Source organism: Magallana gigas, chromosome 3, assembly GCF_963853765.1.
Source record: "Magallana gigas chromosome 3, xbMagGiga1.1, whole genome shotgun sequence".
Lineage (NCBI taxonomy): Eukaryota > Metazoa > Mollusca > Bivalvia > Ostreida > Ostreidae > Magallana > Magallana gigas.
The window spans coordinates 10,093,532-10,117,052 of NC_088855.1; the positions used below are offsets into that span (position 1 = coordinate 10,093,532).

At 33.9% G+C, this 23,521-nt stretch overlaps 1 protein-coding gene across 3 annotated transcripts; it reads left to right on the plus strand.

Moving 5' to 3' along the window:
- Positions 1-887: 887 nt before the first annotated feature.
- On the plus strand, positions 888-16,557 carry LOC105346612 (uncharacterized). 3 transcript variants are annotated; one of them, XM_011455274.4, is made up of 31 exons: positions 888-1,158; positions 1,555-1,999; positions 2,175-2,236; positions 2,439-2,545; positions 2,762-2,890; positions 3,205-3,256; positions 3,476-3,561; positions 3,950-4,087; positions 4,183-4,272; positions 4,367-4,438; positions 4,774-4,894; positions 5,216-5,374; positions 5,556-5,703; positions 5,930-6,002; positions 6,340-6,402; positions 6,904-6,930; positions 8,590-8,639; positions 8,810-8,900; positions 9,315-9,385; positions 9,493-9,625; positions 10,189-10,374; positions 10,594-10,773; positions 11,087-11,229; positions 11,350-11,395; positions 11,586-11,740; positions 12,306-12,426; positions 12,961-13,080; positions 13,323-13,458; positions 13,722-13,894; positions 14,131-14,197; positions 14,292-16,557. In XM_011455274.4, the coding sequence occupies exons 2-31, from the start codon at positions 1,599-1,601 to the stop codon at positions 14,372-14,374; spliced, it is 3,483 nt and encodes a 1,160-aa protein (XP_011453576.3). In that variant the 5' UTR covers positions 888-1,158; positions 1,555-1,598; the 3' UTR covers positions 14,375-16,557. The 3 variants fall into 3 exon arrangements, with proteins under 3 accessions (XP_011453576.3, XP_019930254.3, XP_011453577.3); XM_020074695.3 differs by having other exon boundaries at positions 3,962-4,087; XM_011455275.4 differs by lacking the exon at positions 6,904-6,930.
- Positions 16,558-23,521: the final 6,964 nt, after the last annotated feature.

The window sequence follows — 23,521 nt, forward strand, 5'->3', positions numbered from 1 at the left end:
ATTGAAAAATAGCATTAGCAATCGAATTTAGTTATTAAGTTATACATAGCTGATGGACTCGTGAATCTGAAAACACCGTATTTTTTTTTCTATCCAAAAAAAATAAAAGAAATAGGGGACGCCCAGATCACCGCCCCTCGCACAACCGCATTGCATTATGGTGGCTCTATACTATACCCACAGTTTATTCCAATTTTCAATAGAAAACCACAAAACATATACTTTTAAAATATTGAAATGATGATAGTGATACTTAGCTATTTTTACAGAATTTTTAAAATGTTATTTCGTGTTTTGTAAAATATAATATTTCAAAAGTCAACTATTAACGAATTGAAAGAAATTTTTTATGTCATGTGATGAATATGTTCTTCAGACACATACGAAAAATATAACACTTCATAACATTCAAAAATTTTATCACTGCAATTTTTTTAGTATTTCCCCATAACATATTTTTTCATATATATCCTCTCACTCTGTTGACAAATTAATTATCTGACACTGTGTGCACTGTTTCCTTAAACAAAGGTTTCTGTTCATATTGTTATGACATCAGTGATTTTCATTCGTTTTACTCAAAGTAAATGCAAAGTAAATGCAAGCAGAGACAAAGTGATATTTCCCTTTTCTTTAAAATAAAAATTACATATTGATATTATATTTTTTTTTTTTGAAAAGGCTCTGCAGCATGTCTGCCGGTGAACGTTGTCCAAATTATCGATGAATCATTTCTGAGGGAAATAACAACACATAACCAGGACAGATATCGGGTAATCAATAAGATTAGCTATTAAAATGAATGCATATCTACAGAACGAACAAGGATTTATCATTGTTTTTCTCGATCATTATTCTACTTGAGTCTGAGGTTGATATTGATCGGGATCGAGTGCCAATTCTGACGTCACAAAATGGAGACTGCATATTTTCGAAAGAAATTCGGATCGTAAACATAAAGAGTGAAATGTTTTCGCTCTAATGAAACGGTAGTGCAAAATGTTTCATTTGGATGTTCATAAAGCATAACATAACTAAGGTTGAGAGATGGACGTTTATTTTTTTGAAACATAGTCTTTCGGAAGAAATGAAAGCGTCTATAACAACCTCAATTCAGAGTGCCGAATTTTCTCGGAGGAATTTTTTGGTAACGAATAGGTAATGCAATATAAATATCGTTTTCCTGAACATCCTTGGCAATTGGTTAAACAGGTCTTAAATTTCTCAGTATGTTAAATGGGTTTGATAAATATTCCTGTATGTGGTACTAGTTTGCATTTTACTGTTACATAGTCCATTTAACTCTTTTAATACTTAGAGACACAGCAGGAGTTATATAAGTACATAACAACGTAGTTACGTATGTCGTGTAGAAACTTGACATATATCCTAATTAATTATATTCCATTTTTGTTAATTAAGAGACTTAGTGAAAAGTTTCTTATTATTATACACTTGATATATACCCTATGAATCCTACCTAGGGCTGAGTTGTTTCAAATTAGATTGCTAATAACAATTATTACAATAATAGATATGTGGATAATTTTGCAGATTTTCAGATAAATGCATTTGAAGATGATCTCTACAACACAAAAATGACTTCATCTACAAATGGACTATGTGACTGTGCTATGGCTCTTTTGTCAGCCAAATCTTCAACAGATGAGCAGATCATGTTGAAATCCATTCACAGACATCTCTCTGATCTCACTGGTGCAGCAAAAGGGTTTCAGAATGGGAATGGAAATCAGAATCATTTTCATGGAGAAATGTCAACCCATCACCTTGAGTCTCAGATTGTGAATTTAATTTCTGATCAAGATGTGCTGAATAAGTTGACTTGCTATGTGTTTGATAGAAGATATGGATGGTCAGAGGCAGGTAGAGATGGAATGAGACGAGTTAGAAGAATGTCCAGCACTGGAACTACACTGGAAGCCAGTGATGGACACATGAAAGCAGTGTTAAATGACCTTCTTGATAATATTATCAGATGGTAAGTAAAGACCGCTCCAAGGAACATGGGTTTCAAATTAATTTTTTAAGTTTACAGTGACAGTAAAATTAATAACATTATCATTTACATGAAAGCAATTAAGATGATATTCATATTGATATCATAAAAAACCAGTTTGATATGGTAAATAATAAGCTACTTTTTATTTTATCAGGTACATCCACCAGCCCCTCTCTCTTCAATTAGTTCATGCATTTGAGTATACAATGAAGCAGGGTAAGTAAATCATGTTCAAAGATTCCTTATATCCGAGAGAGAGAGAGAGAGAGAGAGAGAGAGAGAGAGAGAGAGAGAGAGAGAGGGGGAGAGAGGGGGGAGAGAGAGGGATAAAGGATACAACCTTTTTTTTAAACATTGATAAAAAGATCAAAGATTTGCAGTATTGGAAATAAAGAACTGTCATTCCTTTATTTTCCAGTCTCTGATGTCCATGTTGTCCGAAACAGAACGATCATTCACTTCATGGAGTGGCTAAGACAAAATCAAGAAGAATTACAGGACTTTGAATGCACCCAATTGATACAAGTAATTTTTTTAGAGAGAATTTTATGAATATGTGTATAACAACAAAGGTCATTGCCAATATTGGCAGCTATAAGCAAACTAATTTTTGTGGACTTTTAAAAGTGCAGGTGCAAATTAATAATTTAAATGTGTATTTGTATGACAATGCATTGATAATGCATATTTCACATTCAAATTACTTACCTGTAATCTCTGCTCCATGTCTTTTGTATTTAGAAATTAATCATAGCAGCATTAACTGATGTTTGGTCAGCCATACGAAATTCTTGTGCCAAAAGTTTGGGACCAATAGTGTCACATCTTTCCGTTGTTGAACAAGAAAATATATTCCAGAAACTTGTTAAGGTAATGTTTGCTATCAAAATATATTTACTGTAGATATGTAACTCATTTTTTCTTTGAAATCTTTTTGATGGTTGGATAAAAGTGAAGTCAGATGACACAGTCTGCATAAACCATATATTGAATATACATATACCGGTATATATAATCACTAATACATGTCCACATTAGTTTTTTTTTTAGGGGGAGGGGGGAGAACAGGAATTAAAAGGAAGGAAGGAGAATAGAGGGTGGATTATCAGTAAACTAGTAGCTGTATAGCATAAAATAAGTTTATATTGATCGCTAAAGTAAAAAAGTCTTTGATCTTTTTGTAGCTGTGTGTCTCTGAGACCTCCTCATGGCAAGCTGTTGAGGGTGCAATAATGGGTAAGATAGATATGTAGAACTTGTGGCTCATGCATGATAATTGAATTTTTCACTCTCAAACACAAAGTCTGCAGATGACTGCTTGGAAACAAAAATATTTTGATAACTCTTTTGATATTTTTTTGATATTGACACAATGATTTAAGAGTCTGTATAAATGTGACATTGTAACATGGTGGTTCCCTGATTTCCTGTGTAACTACAGTGTGTTTATTACAGGTATAAACTCCATCATTCAGCAGTATACAGAGAAAGCTGACTCTAGATCCACCACTCCACAATTCTCTCTCCACAACCAGTCCATGGTAACTAATCAATTCAATATTTGAATTTGAGAACATTACACAAAATTTTCAACATTTTGACTTAATATTAAATTTTGAATTGTCTGTATTGATGGTCTTATAATGTATATATTCTGGGTTCTTCATAACCTTGTACTCATGAGCATATATGCTCATAATATATTCTTATGCATTACATGTACATAAGATAAACATTACATTAGATTTATTTTCAAAAAAATGTATAAAATTTTATATACATGATGTTTCATTACATAAATGTTTCTCTACCTGATGGAAATATGGGTTCTAAATTGATTTTCCTTGGTTTTAAAGATGATTTGTGAAATTCACTGATACATGTACATGTATATGCTCCTTTGCAAAAGTTGTATCTCATAATTTTCAGGATATCCCACAGGTGCCAAATTTCATATCGTCAGAGATTCACAATGTTGTGTTTAAATTGCTGTATCACTCCCAGCTAACCATCAGGGAACATGCGGCCAAGGCATTGTCCACTTACATATCATGTAGTGATGTCCAGGTATATAGTAACAATTTAATTAACTCACACCATTCAGTATTGCTGATGTATTGAAATTGTAGTTGCTATCACACAGCAATAAATCTATGTTTTAGGAAGCCTACTCGACATTCCAACAAGTTATTCAGCAGCTTTTAAAAGACGTCGTTGGGTCTACAGACGTTCTCAGCTCTGTGGAATCTATTGTGAGTCATTTTTCTTTAGTTTAAGTCCAATTTGTATTGATATAAACCAAAAGTCACTGCTTGTTTGGTGTTAATCCTGTTTATCTTATTGTAGAAGTTGCCAATCCAGTTCCTAGATGCCTATGCAGCTGAAGGCTTACTCAGTGTGTGTCTGTCAATCATCAAGGTATTCCATTCACTGCATAACTCAATAATTACCGTACTTGTAAGTTGAAGTTTTCAGATTGTTCAACCAATGAAGAGTTAAGTACCTGAATTGTGTGTTATGTGCAATGTATTGGCAATGAATCACAGACACCTTAATTTTTATAATTCAGTCGCTTATCCAAATATAAAAAATTCTACCTCTTCTATATATAAACTCACCTTTGGTAACTATATACAGAGGAGGTAGAATTTCTCAATATTTAGCTTATTGAGCGATTGATTGATAAAAATTCAGGTGCCTGTGAATGAATTGAATCATGCGTTAGTATGTAAGGTTCTCTCTCCTCCACACAGGTGTTGCCGCTACAGATGATGCTGTCTGACTGGCTGACCTACACCAACACATTCCTGTTGTATCTCTCCCACCCAGCCTCCACGGTCAGGCAGGCCACCAGCTCCATATTCAGATACCTGGGTGAGTCTGAACTGTAACATCATTCACATTGGATTCAACAGTAAATGATTATGATGGCAGTTATTATCACTTAACATTTGACCTCATGGATTTCCTTGCCCTTTAGTTAATCTTTGTCATGTACATGTTGCTTCAAATAGAGACAGCTTTTTGCTTCTCTATCCAGTCCGATATCCCACCAGGTGCTTAACAGCTTTTCATAAACATACTGTAGATTCAATTTTCTAATTAAGGAATGTTGTTGAGAGACTGATTTGTTCATTACAGAAAATCTTCTAAACAGTTGATAACAGGACTAAATGTCTTCTATTATTTTGACAGTGTCTAAGTGCAGCCACTGTCCTGTCCTGGTCAGTCTGCTGCTACAGTCATTGGTTCAGGGCTGGATCCCCAACACAGACATCTTACAGAGGGAGGAAAAAACAACAGCAGACCAGAACTGTTCTAGTCATGTCAGAGCTTCAGTCACCAGCAACAAAGGTAAACATTGATTGACCAGATATGTTCATTTTATAGATGACTGTCATCTGGTTATACCAATGTTTTAATGTCAGAACTGTTATAATATTCATAACAATATTATCAATTTCTCTTAAGATAACTTTACATTTTGAAATTTATGATATATGAAGCACCGTTTTCTGGTTTTCTTTGGATGTAGGCTTCCTCCTAGATGCCTGGGAGAGCAGAGAAGGGAGGCTACTGGCGTATGAGTTGATCATGAAGTTCTTCATCAAAAACCACTGGTTGTACACGTTTGGTCCAGCTGCATCCTCTCAACTCAGGAGACAAAACACCGACTCAGAGATGTAAGACATTGTTGAATGTGTCCACCAACCTTATCTGTTATCAGCTAACAATCAAATCCACCATTATCAGGACATTATTAAAAAAAAACCCAAGAAATTTTCTCATATCTAGTGCATATATTTCCATGAATAATGAATGATTAAAAAAAAATTGAATACATTGTACTGTGTTTGTTGCAATTTGATATTAAAACATTGCATGTCTAAACCATTGGGGGTATTTCAGACAATCAGAAGATGAAGATAATATTCCAGAGGTAAAGATCAAAGAGCATGAGAGAACTCACAGTATATCCTGTGTAAGTTGTTTATGTCACTGGGTTAACAGGTGTGTGACTGTCAGTCAATGTATTGAGTCTCAATAGTGTAGTGGTAAGAGCGCTGGCATGGTACGCCAGTGGCCTTGGGTTCTAGTCTCATTTGAGACTTGACTTTTCACCACCTATTACATTTATTAACAGAGTATGTAATTTCTTCTTCAAATAAAATTCTCATTAATAAAAGAGCAAATCCTTTTAAATAAGTTGAATTATTAGTTGCATATTGATATGAAATATGGAAAGTGATAGGTTAAAGTCCCATAAGGACAGAAAAAATATACTTTCACACTCCTATAATTTTCTTACTTATTTATAGACTGAAGAATTTGAGAAGACTAGTGTTGTGTTCCATGACTCTACCTCGGAGCAGTCCCTACCAGTAAGTAACCAATCAGATTTAATTTGTCTACTGAGATGCACATTATTATCTGGGGTGTGTAACAATTTCAGCTACACATATTTCGAATTTTAGCCAATAATGATATGTCTTACTAACCAATACATGTAGTAATCCGCTTTTATGAATTCTTTTCATTATTCTTGAATTTTTATTTCTTGCAAATATTGTCTACTTTTTGCATTTTATAAGCTAGTTTGTAACAACTGTTTTATTACATTTGTAGTGGATGTAATGATATCATGCTATACCAACATATTTTCCAGACTGTGTATAACTGTCAGCCGTGTGTTTTAGGTCCTACCTAGTTCATGTAGATTTTGTCTATGATTGTGTAGTTATTCATATACTTATCGTAGGTAAATGCAATATGGTAGATAACTTTTTTCTGTACTTAATCTCTCTTACTGCTAGGAGAGCATTATACTGCTGTTAAAGGTAGCAGTAGCTTTAATAGTCAAAATGTGGATTGTATATTATTAGCAAATGAGGAGAATGTTCTACAGAAAGGTATACTTTTACTCTTATATTGTATATAGCCAGATTATTTTCTTTTCTGCTTTCCTAATTTTGCTTATTTTTTTTAGAATTTTAGATGTATAGTGAATATTCTTACACAACTTAGGCCTGAGAGAGAGAGAGAGAGAGAGAGAGAGAGAGAGAGAGAGAGAGAGAGAGAGAGAGAGAGATTGCATGTCATATATACCAATACACAAACAATAACCATGGAAGGGTACTACCCACAGTATTTTTTTTATGAAGATTTCAATAATTTTTCGGTCCTTGCCACTATATCACTAGTTTCCAAAACTAATGACACATTTACACCATGCATGTGCATATCATTTATCATTGATGCATGTAAAGAGACTAAATGTGGATGTTTTGATTGTCCAAAGAGTGTAGTAAATTGTATGTTATTTCTCTCGCACATTACTCATGATTAATTCTTTCAACTATATATCAAAGGACTGGTACATATGTGAAGTACTTCCCACTGCTGCAGTAACTTGACCAATGCAGCAGAACACATCTTGTTGGCTGGTTTGTTTTGGGTTTGCTCTCATATAATTACATGTATTGGTATTCTTTCTGGCTTCAGAGCAAGTTGCTGTAGTTAAAACTTATTTTCTCTACAGTTGTACAGGAAATCTTGCTCACCACATTTACAGTCCTTTGTAATATTATACTAGTGGATCCAATCGTTCAAATACACTAAGACTTCTGTCCATAACACCTCTATACATTGTATCTAACAATCCATGAAGGGGCAATTCTTTCTGTCTATCACAATTCTTTCTGTCTATCAGACTGTCTATATGTCCTTTATCTATAAAATGTACAAGGGAATTGCCGCTTTACTGATAGTGTATAAAGAGGACATTGAAAAAAGCATGCTAATATTGTTTTGTTTAATTGAATGTCATCTACAATGCAAGGTTCACCTTTGCTAACCAAGGGTGACAATCCATGATCTTTCTCTATAGAGTAACACAGTGGATTGTCACCCTTGGTGAGCGAAGATGAGCAAGGCATAGCATGCAAAGCTTAATAAAGTACATATGTCTATGAGGCACCGTTGTGAAGGAAGCTTTTCTGAATGGATTTTTTGAATCATGAATCATAATTTAAAGTTTAAGTGCTGGATGTTGACTAAAGCTTTGACTATATACCTAAACTGATCTTTTCTGCATGTCTGTTGTTACATTGAAAGGTTTAAAGAAATTGAATGACAGGGTTCTTTCCTTTGATTAATATCATCCTCTGTTTTCAACAAAACTCATCCATACAAACAATGTAGTTGGAAATTATCGGTTGATAGCAAGGAAGTTTGGCTATACTGGATTTCATTGTTGTGTGATTGTGTGCAAATAAGCATGCATTGAATATCCATAATTCGTAATGGCTTTGATTTGACTTTCACACAAATAAAAGCAGCACACGCAATACCCTGAAATAATTTGACCTTTCTTGTGCTGGATGTGTGCATGTTTAACAGGCTTTATAGTGCTAAAAAAATGAGAGTGAACGTAATCCACAAAAAAAATTAAATAATTAAAACATGTTTTTTCTAACTAACCAGTATTATTGCTTTTTCAGGAAGTTTCCAAACTCTGATTTTACTCTGACTAATGAAATATTTTTAAATTTCTTTTTCTTTCTCAAAAGGTGCAATTTAAAAGTGAAGGCGGACTAAGGGTCCTAGGATATGAGAAAATGTAAGTCAGGCTCATTACTTTCAGTTTATTTTCATAATATTGTTTGTAAAATTAGTCAGATGTTAAAAGTTTTGGATTTGTTTTATTCTTTTTTTCTATAGATTACATGATTTTATAATACCATTGTACCATAGCTTTGCATTAAAGAATGTAAATTATATTTTTTTTAGGAATGGTGATACAGGAGGGAGAATCTCTAGGTACAGCCTGTTATCAATCCTCAGTCAGTTACAGAATATAGACTGCACTGTCAATAACAAGGTAGGGTACATGTATATAAAAACAAGGCTAGTCCAGTCATCTACTGTAAGTCATTGTGTATCATTGTGGAATCTTTCTCACTCAAATTCAACTCTAAAACCATTCAACCGGTTAATGAAAATAATTTTATATATTAGGGATCTTCTTCCTATTGAAAACATAAATTTCACAGATCAGGGGTTTATGATCTACATGCACACACTGCATTGGCTAGATATTGGCAATATCTGCGAGCTGCATTATACATGTACGAGGGTATTCAGAAATTTTTTGCCAATTAGGAATGAAAATTTAGGCATGCGAATACTTGAGTTGCAGTATCATACCTCATATCTCAGTCCGCATTATAAAGTACATGCACTTAGCAATAAAGTATTTTAAAGCCACTTATTTTATGGTTTTATGACCTTTCAGCATCCCAATGGTAGTCAGCAAATTAGAAACTCCACTTTCTACCAGAAACTTCAGGACACTCTTGGTAACAAGTAAGTAATCAACTAACAAATAACTTTATACAGGCCAGATCTAGAGAGACTCTTATCATAACCTGAAGAAAAAAAATTAATATTCACTGAATTCTCCACATTGTAAGGACCCCACCGGAGGTGGAATGGATGACTGGTGTGCAGTTAACTCCCCTGAAGCAGACCCTGAAACGGATCCTCCTACAGACTGTGGAGAGCTTGGCTGACTCCCAGTGGGAGCTCAGGAGGATCACCAAACAGGTCAGCAGGCTTAATCATGCTGTATTAGTAGACATTAATTAAATTAATCTAATATGTGTATTAAAGTTCACTTATTCAATATTTTACCCTTCCCCCTTCTTATTGATATAATTTGTGTACATTCTTCCTCCCATACACCCTGACTGCCATAAAGAGTACAGTAATAGTTTAAGTCCCAATCTAATCAATATACCGGTACATGTACATGTATTCATATTGAATAGAAATCATTAAGGTTTAAGCTACACTAGCTCATTCAGGAAACATTCTTTGTGATATACAATGACATGCATCATTCCCTTCTTCTTTTGCGATTGGTTTTGTAAAGGCTTATATTTATAATATATTCCTTATAATTCTGAATGCAATGAAATGAATGTGAGCATATAAGATGTATATGTAGGACATGTACAGTAAAACACCCTTATAACAAGTTGCCAGGGAGGGCGATTTAATTTTATTATAAGCCTAGTTCGTTATATCCATCAAGTTTACAACAAGTAAAAAAGCTATTACCATGTTTTACTGTACATGTATTTATTTTAAAAAATGATCATTTGTAGGTGTTGCCCTGTCTAGCAGAGGTGATTCGATGGTACGACATTGGCACACTGGAGGAGATCTGGCAGGCCCACCTGTCCACCAGACCCAGTCTGCTGACCTATGCTGCAGTTATGCTGCTCCAGGAATCTATGCTGCACTGTATCCACCTCACTCCACTTTTACAGAGGCCTCCATCCACTTGGCAGGTACAGCATTGAATCAAGCTTTTTAAATCATCAAATTTTATATGGATGAATATATATGCTTTAATCAACAAGAAACAGTTTTATTGTAGAGAAATAACTAAATCTGACTTCCAAAATACCTTTTTTTATTTTAATGGTTAACTACTATAAACTGTAACTTTGATTGATTGTAAGTATTTTCATAACTCTGATCATTATGCATTGATATGTCATTTGTAGCATGAGGATTCCTGTAAACAGATCCTCCAGAAGATTGTGTCCAGTGTGACGGAACAGATCCCGACCTGTCTTCCCAGTCTGGACAAACTTGTACAACGATCCCGCTACGACCGTCTGTCTGTCCTAGCAGCCACCACTATCATACTTGCGCACGCACACTTTGATATCCCCTCAGACCAGGTACTTCATACTTCAACTATTTCCTGAAGTTATTTTATCCAATCCTCCACTAACAATGCATTAATACTTACTAATTCATCATATACACCCTTCAAACAATCAATTAGCTTGCAGTATGTGTAGTTCAAGATGCAATGCTAGAAATTTTAATCATTTACAATGCTGCTTTAGGTCAAATTTCAGTTTTCAATGTGAAACACTTTATATAAAACGAAACATAAAAATCATACTTCCTGTAGGAAAATCTAGACAGAGCTTAAATCTTCATTAACAAGGGAAATGGTGATGTATAATATGAATTACATCTTTTTAGCGAGTGAGCCAGATCGCCTCTGTCCTGTCCTACTGGAAGCTGCTGTTTGGCTTCACCCACCCTAACACAAGGATCAGCAAGGAGCTCCTACAGCAGGGCACAGACATCAGGCTCTTCTCCTCGCCTTTTGAAGGATATCTGAGGTAGAGTGCAATGTCTTTTACAGATTTAGGCCTTAAAGCATTAAAATGAATGCTTTGAGGAAAGACACACACTTTGATATGAAGGAATTAATGACTTTTGTATTTTTTTTTATTTTTCAGTTGTTGTCTGGTCAAACCAGAAAACAAATTCCAATGTGCAAAACAGGTAAGAGAGATTTATGTTTTATATCTGATATGTAACAATAATGAATTATTCTCTCTGTTTTCTGAACTTATCAGAATTTTATTTTATTCATATAAAATAGAACCATATACCCAGAGATAGCTAACAGCTAGTAATTAATCTAAAGTTTCTTTGTATTTACATATGTGAATGTGTTGATATTTATTGACAGGTAGAGAAGGTGTTTGTGAGTGCTTCACATCGAGCGTTACAGAGCTTCCTTCAGAAGCTGCCCGTGGAGAGTGTGTGCTCCCTGATGCCCATTGTTGCCCACTATTCCGGGCTCTTCATTGAGGAGAGCTCAATCTGTAGGAATATGAGAGATTGGTAATTATTCTTTCTCTCAGTCAAACATAAAATGGTTAGACTAGTACTTGACTGTTAAACCGTGGCTAGAAGTGAATGTCTCGAACTCAGATTTGTGTAAATGTTTGCTTGCTTTGAGTCTTTTTAATTTGTTTTCCTTGAACTACTGTACATATATATTTATAATAATAATTATTTATCAAGTGACGTGTATGAAACAATGTGGGTGTTTAGGGTGGAATAGGACACTTTGATATGATTGAAAGTGCATCACATATAAAATACATTTAAAGCTTTAACATTGCAAAACTAACAACAGAAAAGGTACTGGTATTCATGAAATTCTTAGAAAAATGAAAGGATAATATATACGGTAAATAATCAGCCAGATTTGAACCAACATTCTTCAAATCATAAGCTGTTTAACATAATACTGTTCAAAGATAAGTAATATAAAGTATTGGTTTATTTTATTGCTCATTACAAAGAAAGTACCGGTAATTCACAAAATTGAGGTATCTTATTCCTCTTCAAGGTGAACAATGTAATTGATGGTAATAGACATTTACTCTTTGTTTTCCTGCAGTCTGCATCGTGTAGGAATAAGAGTAGTTGAATATGTCACCCAGAGCAGGGACGACAAACAAACATGTCTGATGTGTCTCCACCTGACCCTCAAAGAGCTGGCAGCCATAGTAACACTTAAGGTAAAACAAACTAAAGATGTATTTTTTATATCCATTTTAGCTGTCATTGTAACATCTGAGGTAGATACAATACAAATGGTTCTAATGATTGTCAGTGCAAATACAGTCAAACTTCAGTGAAGGTCAATGTCACAAATATCTTGATTTTGTGAAAGTTTGTTGGAGGTCCCAATCACTTGTGTCTTTAGACTTTAACCTCTATCAGAGACACTTTCTGCCTTTGCTGGGGTTTGAACCCAGGTCCTATGGCATGCAAGTCTATCACTCTACCGATTGAGCTAGAGGATTACCACTAGCCAGAGCTATAGTAGTAATGCCATATACCGGACTCTACCACATCAAATCTGCAGAAATTTTGTAACTTTTTCCTTGGTTTTGTCGAATTTGTGATAACATTGATGGATATAAAAATCCAGAGATGCACGATTACATTTTGTGATTGTATAGAACAGTGTATGAGATCAGGACTTTGTTTAGAAATTACAGATATACACATAGTGAAGTATCCTAATGTAATTAATCTGATTCTTTCAGAGTGCGGAGGTACACCTGGTCCAGCGGTACCTGAGCATTTACCTGACTCTGTGTAAGCCCATGAACCCGGTCAAACACCTGAGGTCCATTTTCCTGGCTATTTGTTCCAGAGTCAGTGAGGTAATGGCATTTAAGTCAGAGAAGTAGAAGTACAGAGGGTTGTAGACTCATACTGATAGTCTTAAGATTGACATATACTGTAGGTTATTATAATGTTGAGGCCTGACATTTATTGAAAATCCTTTGATAAGTAGCAGTGCAGAAGGTAACCCTCAATCTGACAGTCGTAAGACTGACATTTGGTTATTTTGATATGATATTAAAACTTGATGTTGAGTGGTGACTTGTTTCTGTCCACACAGGGCATACACTTCAGTGTAGATCACTCCCCCCGGCCCAACGACGACCTGTGTCTGCTGTCTAATGACATCCCCATACCCTCCACCAACAGTTCCGAGTCCCTCAGTGACCTAGATGTGGAGGACACAGTCATTATTGGTGAGTCAAAGGGCATCTAAAAATCTGGTATTAAATAGAATGATGTAGAAAAAAACATTCACACTGGACTTTTTAAAATACTTCATGCTAGCGATGTTTTAAAATGTTCTTGCAGGCAAATAAAAATTGGTTTACTGTAAACCAAAAATAATTATTATGCCTATTGTATATAGTTGATTTTTAATTTGTCTTTAAATATAATTGATAAACGTTGTTTACCTACCAGTAGTAGAAATTTAATCAAGCAGCATATTTTTGAGCAGGTAGTCCAGGTCATTTCCCAGAATCCCTCACTTTGAATTTGAGTAACAGCAGCCTGCCATCAGGTCTTATAAGCTCTTTGAGTCAGGGGAGTGACAGAGATGGTGCCAAGTCTCCTTCTGACAAAGATTCCGAGAGCTCGGACTGGGATAGCTGGGATGAGGACAACAATGAGGTATTTAGTGAACAACCTGCAAACATACGATATATCAGTGAAGACGTATGATTTTTGTGCCCTGGGTTTAAGCTAAATTGAATGAATATACCATATACATGTACTGGTATAGTACATATATTCCCATTTTTGGGGGGCATCCCCCTTTTTAAAAACAAAAAATCTATTTTTCTCACTCTTGAATTTTTTTTAGTGAAAACATTTTTTCATTAAATCTAAATGATATTGAATTACAGGAGCAGTCCGCATTGACTCAAGCGTTTGGAGAGTTTCTGAAGTGTTTGAAAAAAATATGTGATTCAAGTAAGTTTGACAGTAGACCAAATAATGATATTCCAGATACATTACCTTGATACTTATAAATACTGAGGTTTGAATGTGAATTTCTATTACATAGGTTCCCATGGATTATTTGAAGCAGAATTGAAAAAGTTAGAAACAAGAGAAAGATCACTCATCAGGGAGATTATATCCAATTAACATTGTGAAAGACCACTAATCTAAAATAATTGCTGATAGATGTACAGTTGTATAACCTCTAGTTGTTTGCTGTCATATTAAAGATGGTGGCTTTATTGACTAACTGTGTTGTTAGATAGATCTAATATCTGATATAATTGAATGCATTAAATGTTTAATATTGTTAATAATTGAATAGGCTTTAATTAATAACATGCAAAGAGCTGTAAACGAAAACTACAAAGCATTAATTTCTAATGGTGTCTAAAGCATAAGTACACAAAGTTGGAGCATTTCTTACTTGTCAATTTGATATTGACACTAAAAAAATCTTGTTATTTTTTCATATTTATAGAGTATTTTATCTGAACTGTTTATTGTTCCACAATCTGTTTGTTACAGTCTGCTTCTGGTCAGCTAAGACCTTGTTATATGACTATAATGATACAGTTTTTGTTCCATATATGCTTAATTTTATGTAGACAGTAGATAGACTTGAAGTTGTAGTATAGATGTATTTATTGTAGAATAGATTCTACCTCATTTCAAATGATGTCTACTCTCTTTTATTGTTTACATTGTTAGACAGGTCTGCTCTACTGGGACTTTAGTGACTCTAATTTCTGTGATACATTTTTGAATTAATTAAGTGCTTGATAGAGTTTAATTTTAATGTTGTCGGCTTTTATGATATGATGTTACCCATTTTAGTACATAGGATTTTATTGTCACGTAATTTAATTATCATTGTTACACAATGTGTTTTAGTTTTTAAGTCTGCCAAAGTTTTAATTGGAAAAATATTAAGATTGTACAGTGATATTAGTTTTGCCGGAACTCTTTTTTCAGTTTATGCATGATGCTAAATCTAGATGTTATACATGATCTCTGTTTCAGTTTTTTCAGCAGGGAAAAATCTTGCCGCATTAAGTTTCAAATACTGGTTTATGTACATTTTATTAATGTGGGGTTTAGTGATTATATATCATATGTTCTTTGTTCTTAAAGTGATTGATGTGTTATTATTTTATAATTCTTTATTTCAAATTTATACATTCAGTCATTGATAGGAGAAAAATTCCAAATAGAAGTATTTTGAATTACTATTCATTGAGTTTTTGACTCATTAATAAGCAACTTTATGCATTTACTATTTTCAAATAAGTTAAATCATTATGATATACCTGTATAAAGCTAAAAAAATAAATTAAAGTCTACAATTTTTTGTGTGGGGAAACTCAAACTCAATAGACAACATTAATTTACAACTCATTAAGACTGATTTGATTCAGACAAAAAAACATAGTTAGGGAAGTGTGTCAGTTAATTGTGACTGCTTGGTACATTTCTAAAAGAAGTGTTTTATTGTGCATGTAAGTTTAATTAATGTTTCCAGTATTTTTTTTAAGGTATACCGGTATGTCACTAAATAGTTATATATGATTACCAATACAGTTTGTTTTGTATTTTGATTTATTAATTTTTGTTATAACTATGTCTGTTAGGTTAGAATTGCTTACGGCTTGATGTTATAAATTACTTTTGAAGTTTTGCTCTTATAAACAAACTTTAAAAACTATTGGAGACATTTTAGAAGTACACGATCAAAGATATATAAAGAAACAGAGGCTTGAGCAAGTCTAGTAACTGAATATATGAACCTTTTTTAACACAAGTAACCCACTGGGCAGAGCTTTCTCAAATCCTCAAGAACCATAGTAATTCTTACACAATTTTCTCTTTTGGAAAATGTGCATGATGAAGTTTTACTCGATGTGAATAGATCATAATTTCTGTCAGAAATATTTAGTACTATTTTGATTATAAGAAGAAAAAAATAGATGAAAATTTTTTACAGGATAATATATCAATACAGTTTATGTAGAGAAATGTTTCTTATATCAGACAAAATAAGGAGAGTTAATTAGCTCTTCTTACCCTTCTATCAGAACAATTATGTGACTACAGGTTACTTTCTCGTCCCAGATACATGTAACTTATGTGATGAAAATAATTGTTTTAACTCATGAACTATCATTTAATTTTTACCACATCATTAACATCATCAAAAACTGGCATCTAGTACTGCATTTTATTCCGTCCAATTATTTGCTAGTTTTAATGGTCTGTTTTTGTTTACAACTTTTCATTGTAAAACTTTAACTATATGTATATTTATTGAAATAAACAGATTCTTTCTGAGACTTCCTCGTAAGTGTAATTAATAAGCACCCAAATACTGTACAGGTATTGTAGTTTCACAGAACACTAGAATTTGGTTTGTGTGCTACATTTATATCTACATATATATACATGTAAATTAATGTCAATTGCAGTTTATTATGATTACATTAAATGAAATCTGATTCCACTGCAAATCAAACAACCGGCCATAATCTTTTGTGTGTGCAATTTATCTGGTGCATTGGAATTTCTAAACAAGTTTAAACAACATATGCATTGATTAAAATACATTTCAACACGTAGTCTTATGAGTCCAGAGTAAAAGTAACCACTATTTTTATAATAGCAATTGGATACATATTAAATATTTAATGTATTAAAAATGAATTGATTGCTAAATTCATTGAAAAATTGTAACATTGAACATTACTTCCTCGGAATACTATTAATTTGACGACAATGAATGCGGACATAAGTGGGACGGTCCCACCCCCTTTCAATATTTAAAAAAAAAACCCTCGAACCGATACGCCTCTCTTTATTACAAATGTAATTATCAAATTAATTCTTTCTTACAAAAGTAATTAAACCTTTTCATCTCTATAGCTATTAGTTAGATGCGTACTTGGGCAGGTATTTAAAAAACAGCGTTTTTGACAGAAACAAATTTTTCCTTTCTTGCAAAGGATTGTACTCGCTTACCCCCCACCCCCCCCCCCCCCCACCCCACACACACACACACAAAAGAGTTTGAGGGTAGCCAACTTTCGCCATTTGTTCTATTTGCCGTGATGGTCAGATAAGACAACCTCAGCTCTTCACAAAATTTCCTATCCCAGTTATCCTTCTTTATACTAGTACTATACGCTGTGTGAACCATCGGATTTCAAAAAATTTAAAGGGGATTTTTTAAACTTTTCTTACCCCCAATCACCTCTCCCCCTTCCATCCCCTCCTGAAAAATGACCAAAATCCTCACTAATGGCCACTAGATTCTGGACCCTTTTCCCAATGAGTAGTACATTGATAAATCATAGAGACTGACACGCAAAGTTGATTTAAGTGAAAACCGCATTACTTAAATCAAAGACAGCAAGAGAAATGCAAGAGGTCTAATGCTGTCAGAGAAAACCATCGAAATAATCCTCCCAAACAATTTATTATTATATACTTATACTGGAATAAGGATTTTTCCAAAATTAGTCCCAATGATTAACAATGCATGTGACACATAAATTTATTTCATTGACAAGGATATAATGAAAAATAAAAAAACACTCTTTAGTAACAAAATGGAATCAAATAAGTACCAGGTATATTAATAGTGCCAATTTGTGTCCTTATTTTCTCTTTTGCAAGATAAAATACTAAACCTATCATCAAATAAATGTAGTGGACATGAAAACGTTTGAAAACGAAAACAACGAGATCATTTTATACAGTCAATGTAATGCATTTCAAACTTTGGGCTGTTTGGAATTTTTTTTTTGGCGATTTTGTTAGTAAGTTTTGTGAAGTTGAATGCGTTCACTGTTGGTACACAGCTGTCAACCGAGTACACTTTTTCATCTTTAATGGAAATTAAATTTCATAAACAAAGAAAAACAAAATGCAATGAGAAATCATCTGAAATTCAGTGAGATTGCACGTATAGAATAAAACGAGTTTGAATAAATTAATTAAATATTTTAAAAGTTTGGATTCCATGCACACACCGGAGTGCACCTTTATTGATTGTTTGAAATTACATATAGATGTAAATATACAAATCGAATGATAGAATCAGAATATTTTTTGGTTCCGTTTCATTAGCAAAACACTTTTTAAGGGATCGCATTGGTTTGAGTTGATATTAGAATCGCATTTAAATACTTTTATTTAGTTGTTGTAAAATAGTGTGCTCTATGAAGTCCTTTATTTGTATTTTGCTTAAAGTTTTACAATTAACTTCTTATTTTTCATTAGCCAACCTGTCAAATCTAAATTGTGTACCTAATTCATAAACGGGAGGTAACTCAAACATAAATGCTGATATCCTACATGTAGCATTCATTTGTAGATATATACACATGTACATATACTGCTATAAAGAAACATAAGATAATACATGTTAGTATACATGTTAGTGATTGTTGGCACGACGCAATAATTAAACAAGTACATTGAACTTAGCAGTGTTTCATTTATTTACTTGGCTAATAAATATATGAACGCTTTCGACTCTCCTCTCATATACATGTACATGTATAGTATTGCAGACAAATAACGTCGGAACGGATACAAAACATATTTACCGGTCTGTAAACTCTACCTGTACTTGAGTTATGCTTCTAGTGAAATTTGCATCTATTATATAATACGCATATTTTTATACGCAAGGTAAGATGATAATAATATGTCGTGACATTTTACATTATACGTTTTTTGAGTGCAAACAAGATGACCTTGAGGTTTTTTCCCCCCCAAATACTTCGAATAAAGGGCACTGAGTATATATGCATTGACTTTATAGCTATTCCAGGAAGAAAGAAAATCTCGGAATATATATATATATATATATATATATATATATATATATATATATATATATATATATATATATATATATATATATATATATATATATGCTCTGTATGAAAGATGAAAACGTCTTTAGAAATTTAAGAATATTTTAAATAAACGACCTAATAATTCAAAAGTAAAAAATCAGGTTCATGCATGCGACTCGCATAACTCTATTTCAGTTTCAGAGCGAAGGGGACCGGGTGCGATATATAGTACCCATGTAACCAGGTGCCCGCTAGTGTACTTATCATTTAAGTCCTATATATCCGATGGGAAAGTCAACTATACGTGTGGTACCAAAAGAACGCAAGAAAAGCAAGAATTTTACTGATTATATAATAATAATATACTAATGGTGACGAAGTATAGGTTGTTCAACACGACTGTCTTGGTAATTCTACTATATGTGAATTTAAGAAATATGATTTTTCCAGGAGTGAGATTTTGCATCGATGATTGTTTATTTTGCATCTTTGCTTGCTGATTTTGCAATAGAGCTTGTTGATTTTGTTTTAAGCTGGTCTCTTTCGTATTTCAGGTCTTACGCAAGGAAATAGCCAATCAAACTGAACTTAGCAATTGTAGTTCCATATATATAAAGACAATTTCTTTTCTTTCTTCCTTTTTTGACACCTTATTTTAGGCCTATAGTATTGATTTTGGACTCAGTAGCTAGGAGAATTAATACTTTAGTGGAATTGTCACACTAATTTCAATGGAACTATTTTTTTTAAGATGCGCATGATGCAACTTCCTGGGTGGTGCTGAGCCTGTTTGTCAACATCTGGAACCCACGTGTACTTGGGGGTAGGTATGTTTACTCTCAATTATCTCTCTTAGAAGCCGCATAAGGCGTTATTTTTCTGATCTAAAATTTTTCTTGAAGCATTTAACTAAAATTTCTCTTTCATGAATTATATGCTGAGGGTATAGTTAATTAATTAACTGAATTAAAGCTATATAGTAACATATAGTGAAATTAATTCCTTGTGTGAGACCTTCAGCATGTTTATGAAAATAAGTTTTGCATTAACGTCTTTTTACCCATTCCGCCGCCCATAGTCTTATGTCTATCATGGCGGCATGGCATACTGCGACGAGACTAAGCGATATGATGTCATAGTCCGTCATAGGTGAGGACGTGAGTGTATCAAGTCGTAATCGGACTGTTTCTTATCCTTGCTTACACCATTAAGCCGAGATTCCCCTCCCAATGGAGCCTGTAAAGTCTTCATATGTTGTAATACTTGTTAGATTTTTGTACCAACTTCGTGTATATGACTTTTTCTGGCTGTTAATAACACACAGGTCTATCGATGCAACTTGTACACACCCTTGCGTATATCGACGTAAATCCTTCTATTAGTGGGCAAGGACCAGTGATACCGCTAATACCACGCCCAATATTCCCTTATTTTATTTGAACTTCACGTAACACTAAATCAGTGAAATTACTTACAGGAGTAGATTTTTGAAAAAATTATTGTTTGACCAATGTCTGAGCATTGCTAATTCAGTGTTAGTTGTTACAACTTATCTGACGGGGAAGTCTCTAGAATATTCTCATAAAATGTTACATTGGATATGTTGTCCCTTTATAGTAAATAGAATAATAAAGATAAATCAAGTTATTTCTGATTCATAATCTGCGGAATGAATTTTTTACTCTCTACACAGGATTTTGACCTTATTTAGCCCCACCCCATCCCCCCTTTTCCCAAAGAACTATTTTATCTTGCGGGTTTATTGTTCTGATGAGTACACCGGTTCACTCCAATTCCACAGCGACCGACTGCAATAACGGCTTTTAACATGAATGCCATACATGTGTACACATATACATTTTCATCTTAAGACTCACTTCAATATTATTTCATACATTATTACAAGAAATCCAATTTCATGTCAAATACATGTATTAAGTAAGGAGCATTGGAGAATTATATGATTATCAGTGCACGTACACGACACTGGTAAATGATTTATATAATATTCATCATACTGATCATGAATAGAACGTATGGTCATCTTGTCTGTGGAAATCGCATGATCAAATCACAGTACAAATCTAAACTCAACATAAGAGCAAAAAACAGCACATTTAATATAAACGTATATAATAAAAAACAAACTTCTTCGACATTTTCTTATGAATTATTCTCATATATTTTGATTTTTTGGTACAACTTTAAACTCGAAGTCGAAGAAAAACTGCGACGAAAGAATGAAGATTCTTTTCCCAAGAAGTCTATTGGTCATATACTAAATGAAATTTGCATTTTGCAAATATTACCAACGCCTGAAAATTGTTACAACTTATATACACTTCATTTCGTGCATCGATAAATCATCCATTTCCTTAAAAAGGGTTAAATGTTTGGTTATTAAAAAAAAATATAATTTCGCAATTGAATACGAAATGAGTAAACCTTGAAAAAAAAAATGATATACATTTTTCAAAATAACGACACGTTGCATGCGAACGACGATTTTTGATAAGTTATCTGTTTTCATGAATGTGCAGATTGTTTTCTGGACACGAACTTGCGCTGCATGAAAATAATCTAGAGCTATTTCAGCCTATCTGGGGCAGACAGTAATCACATGAATAAGTTAAAACCGGAAAAAAAAACCCAGAGCAAGCTTGCGCGAACTTTGAAGACTAAAAAAATAAATAAATTATACTTCTGTTGTGTAATCCCTTCACTCGGAAAATATGCGTTTTTTGACCTCGACACATATTACCGCGAAATCATTGGTTCTAGAGAAAACACATAAGATCTAAGTGTCCCAGTTTCTAGTGCGTCGTCCCCCAAATCTGCCTCATCATTTCGGTGAAGGGGGTGACATGCAATCCATAGCACGAAAATAATCCTATTTCATCTTGGATAATGGGGAGATGTGGAGAAACTCATCGCAAAGGGCCGCGTGAACATAATCCAACTGTACGATATTTGGAACCCTGTCTCGTGCTCCAAAGGCGACGAGTTGTGAAATTTAAGGAATTAAAATTTGGAGGGTATTTAAGTGTAGGCATTCTTCTCTATCCCCTGCTGGTGTAATGGATATTGTAAACTATAGCTCACACTGGCATAATATTAAGTTATATTTACCCGTCTGACAATACAGATCGCGAGGAAGACCCATGTAATACGAAATTGCAGAGAGGAGCCGAATTAATTGTATGTAGATTGGCTTAGTATACATGTACACGGTGCCTCTATCTATGCGGTTAAGAAATTAAAAAGATTTTAACCTCCTTTGATTTATGTGGTTAACCGCAATGCTCCGAGGGGGATTTAACAGAATAAACGATAAAAACATCGTCTTGGAGCTTTTTCTCGACCCTGAGAACTTTGCAATTCGCCTATCAGCGAGAGCACAAGACACTGCACAAGCCTACATAATCTTTCTGTAGACCGTGTAACTTCATTATATCGAACACATTGAATATTGAACGACATCATTTTTTTTAAGATCAACTTTGTAAATAAGACTTAGTTAACCAAGCACTCTCAAATACAAAAAATTTTTGAACAAGTACCGAAAAACAGAAACGCATCCGCGAAAACTGAAAATCGAAATTTAATTAATGAAAGTATATTGCATTTGATGGGATATTTTTCATGACGGTATATTATTACGTTGTACCTGATGAGATATTCATAACATGTTGATTCAAATGTAGATTATTATACATATATTACATGGCTTCGAGGGCGACATACCAGAATATTTGCCCCGAGGTGACAGAAAAGCCCTGGAGTGTTATGTCGCCCGATGCCGAAGGCAGAGGGCGACATAACACTCCAGGGCTTTCCTGTCACCGAGGGACAAATATTCTGGCATTGTCGCCCGAGAAGACATGTAATATATGTTATATAACATTTTTAAACAAATCAAACTCGGGTTATCAACATATTATTTAATTCACAAGGCAGAGGAAAACATTTTAAAACACTAACGCTTGAGTTTATCACTTTGTCGTATTTGCCGAATTTTTTTCATCAATTAAACTATCGAGTTCATCTGAACTTAAATGAACAAACCGCAGACGTTGGCCTGACATGTTTAAAATTCGCGGATCTGTTTACCTTTGCTTAGCAACTGGTTCGTTGAATTTCGAACCCGACGTAATTAATATGCAGAATTCTTGCACGCGATGGTGATATTACAGTTTCGGGAGGGCAATATAACTATTTCATGTGAAATATAACTGTTTCCGGGAGGGCAATATAACTGTTTCCGGTGTGATTCAGCAATGTGCAGGGCATAGTAATAAAATTATTTCATTTGTGACATAACGATAAAACTTATTCAAAAATGGTATATTATACATATATTACATGGCTTCGAGGGCGACATACCAGAATATTTGCCCCGAGGTGACAGAAAAGCCCTGGAGTGTTATGTCGCCCG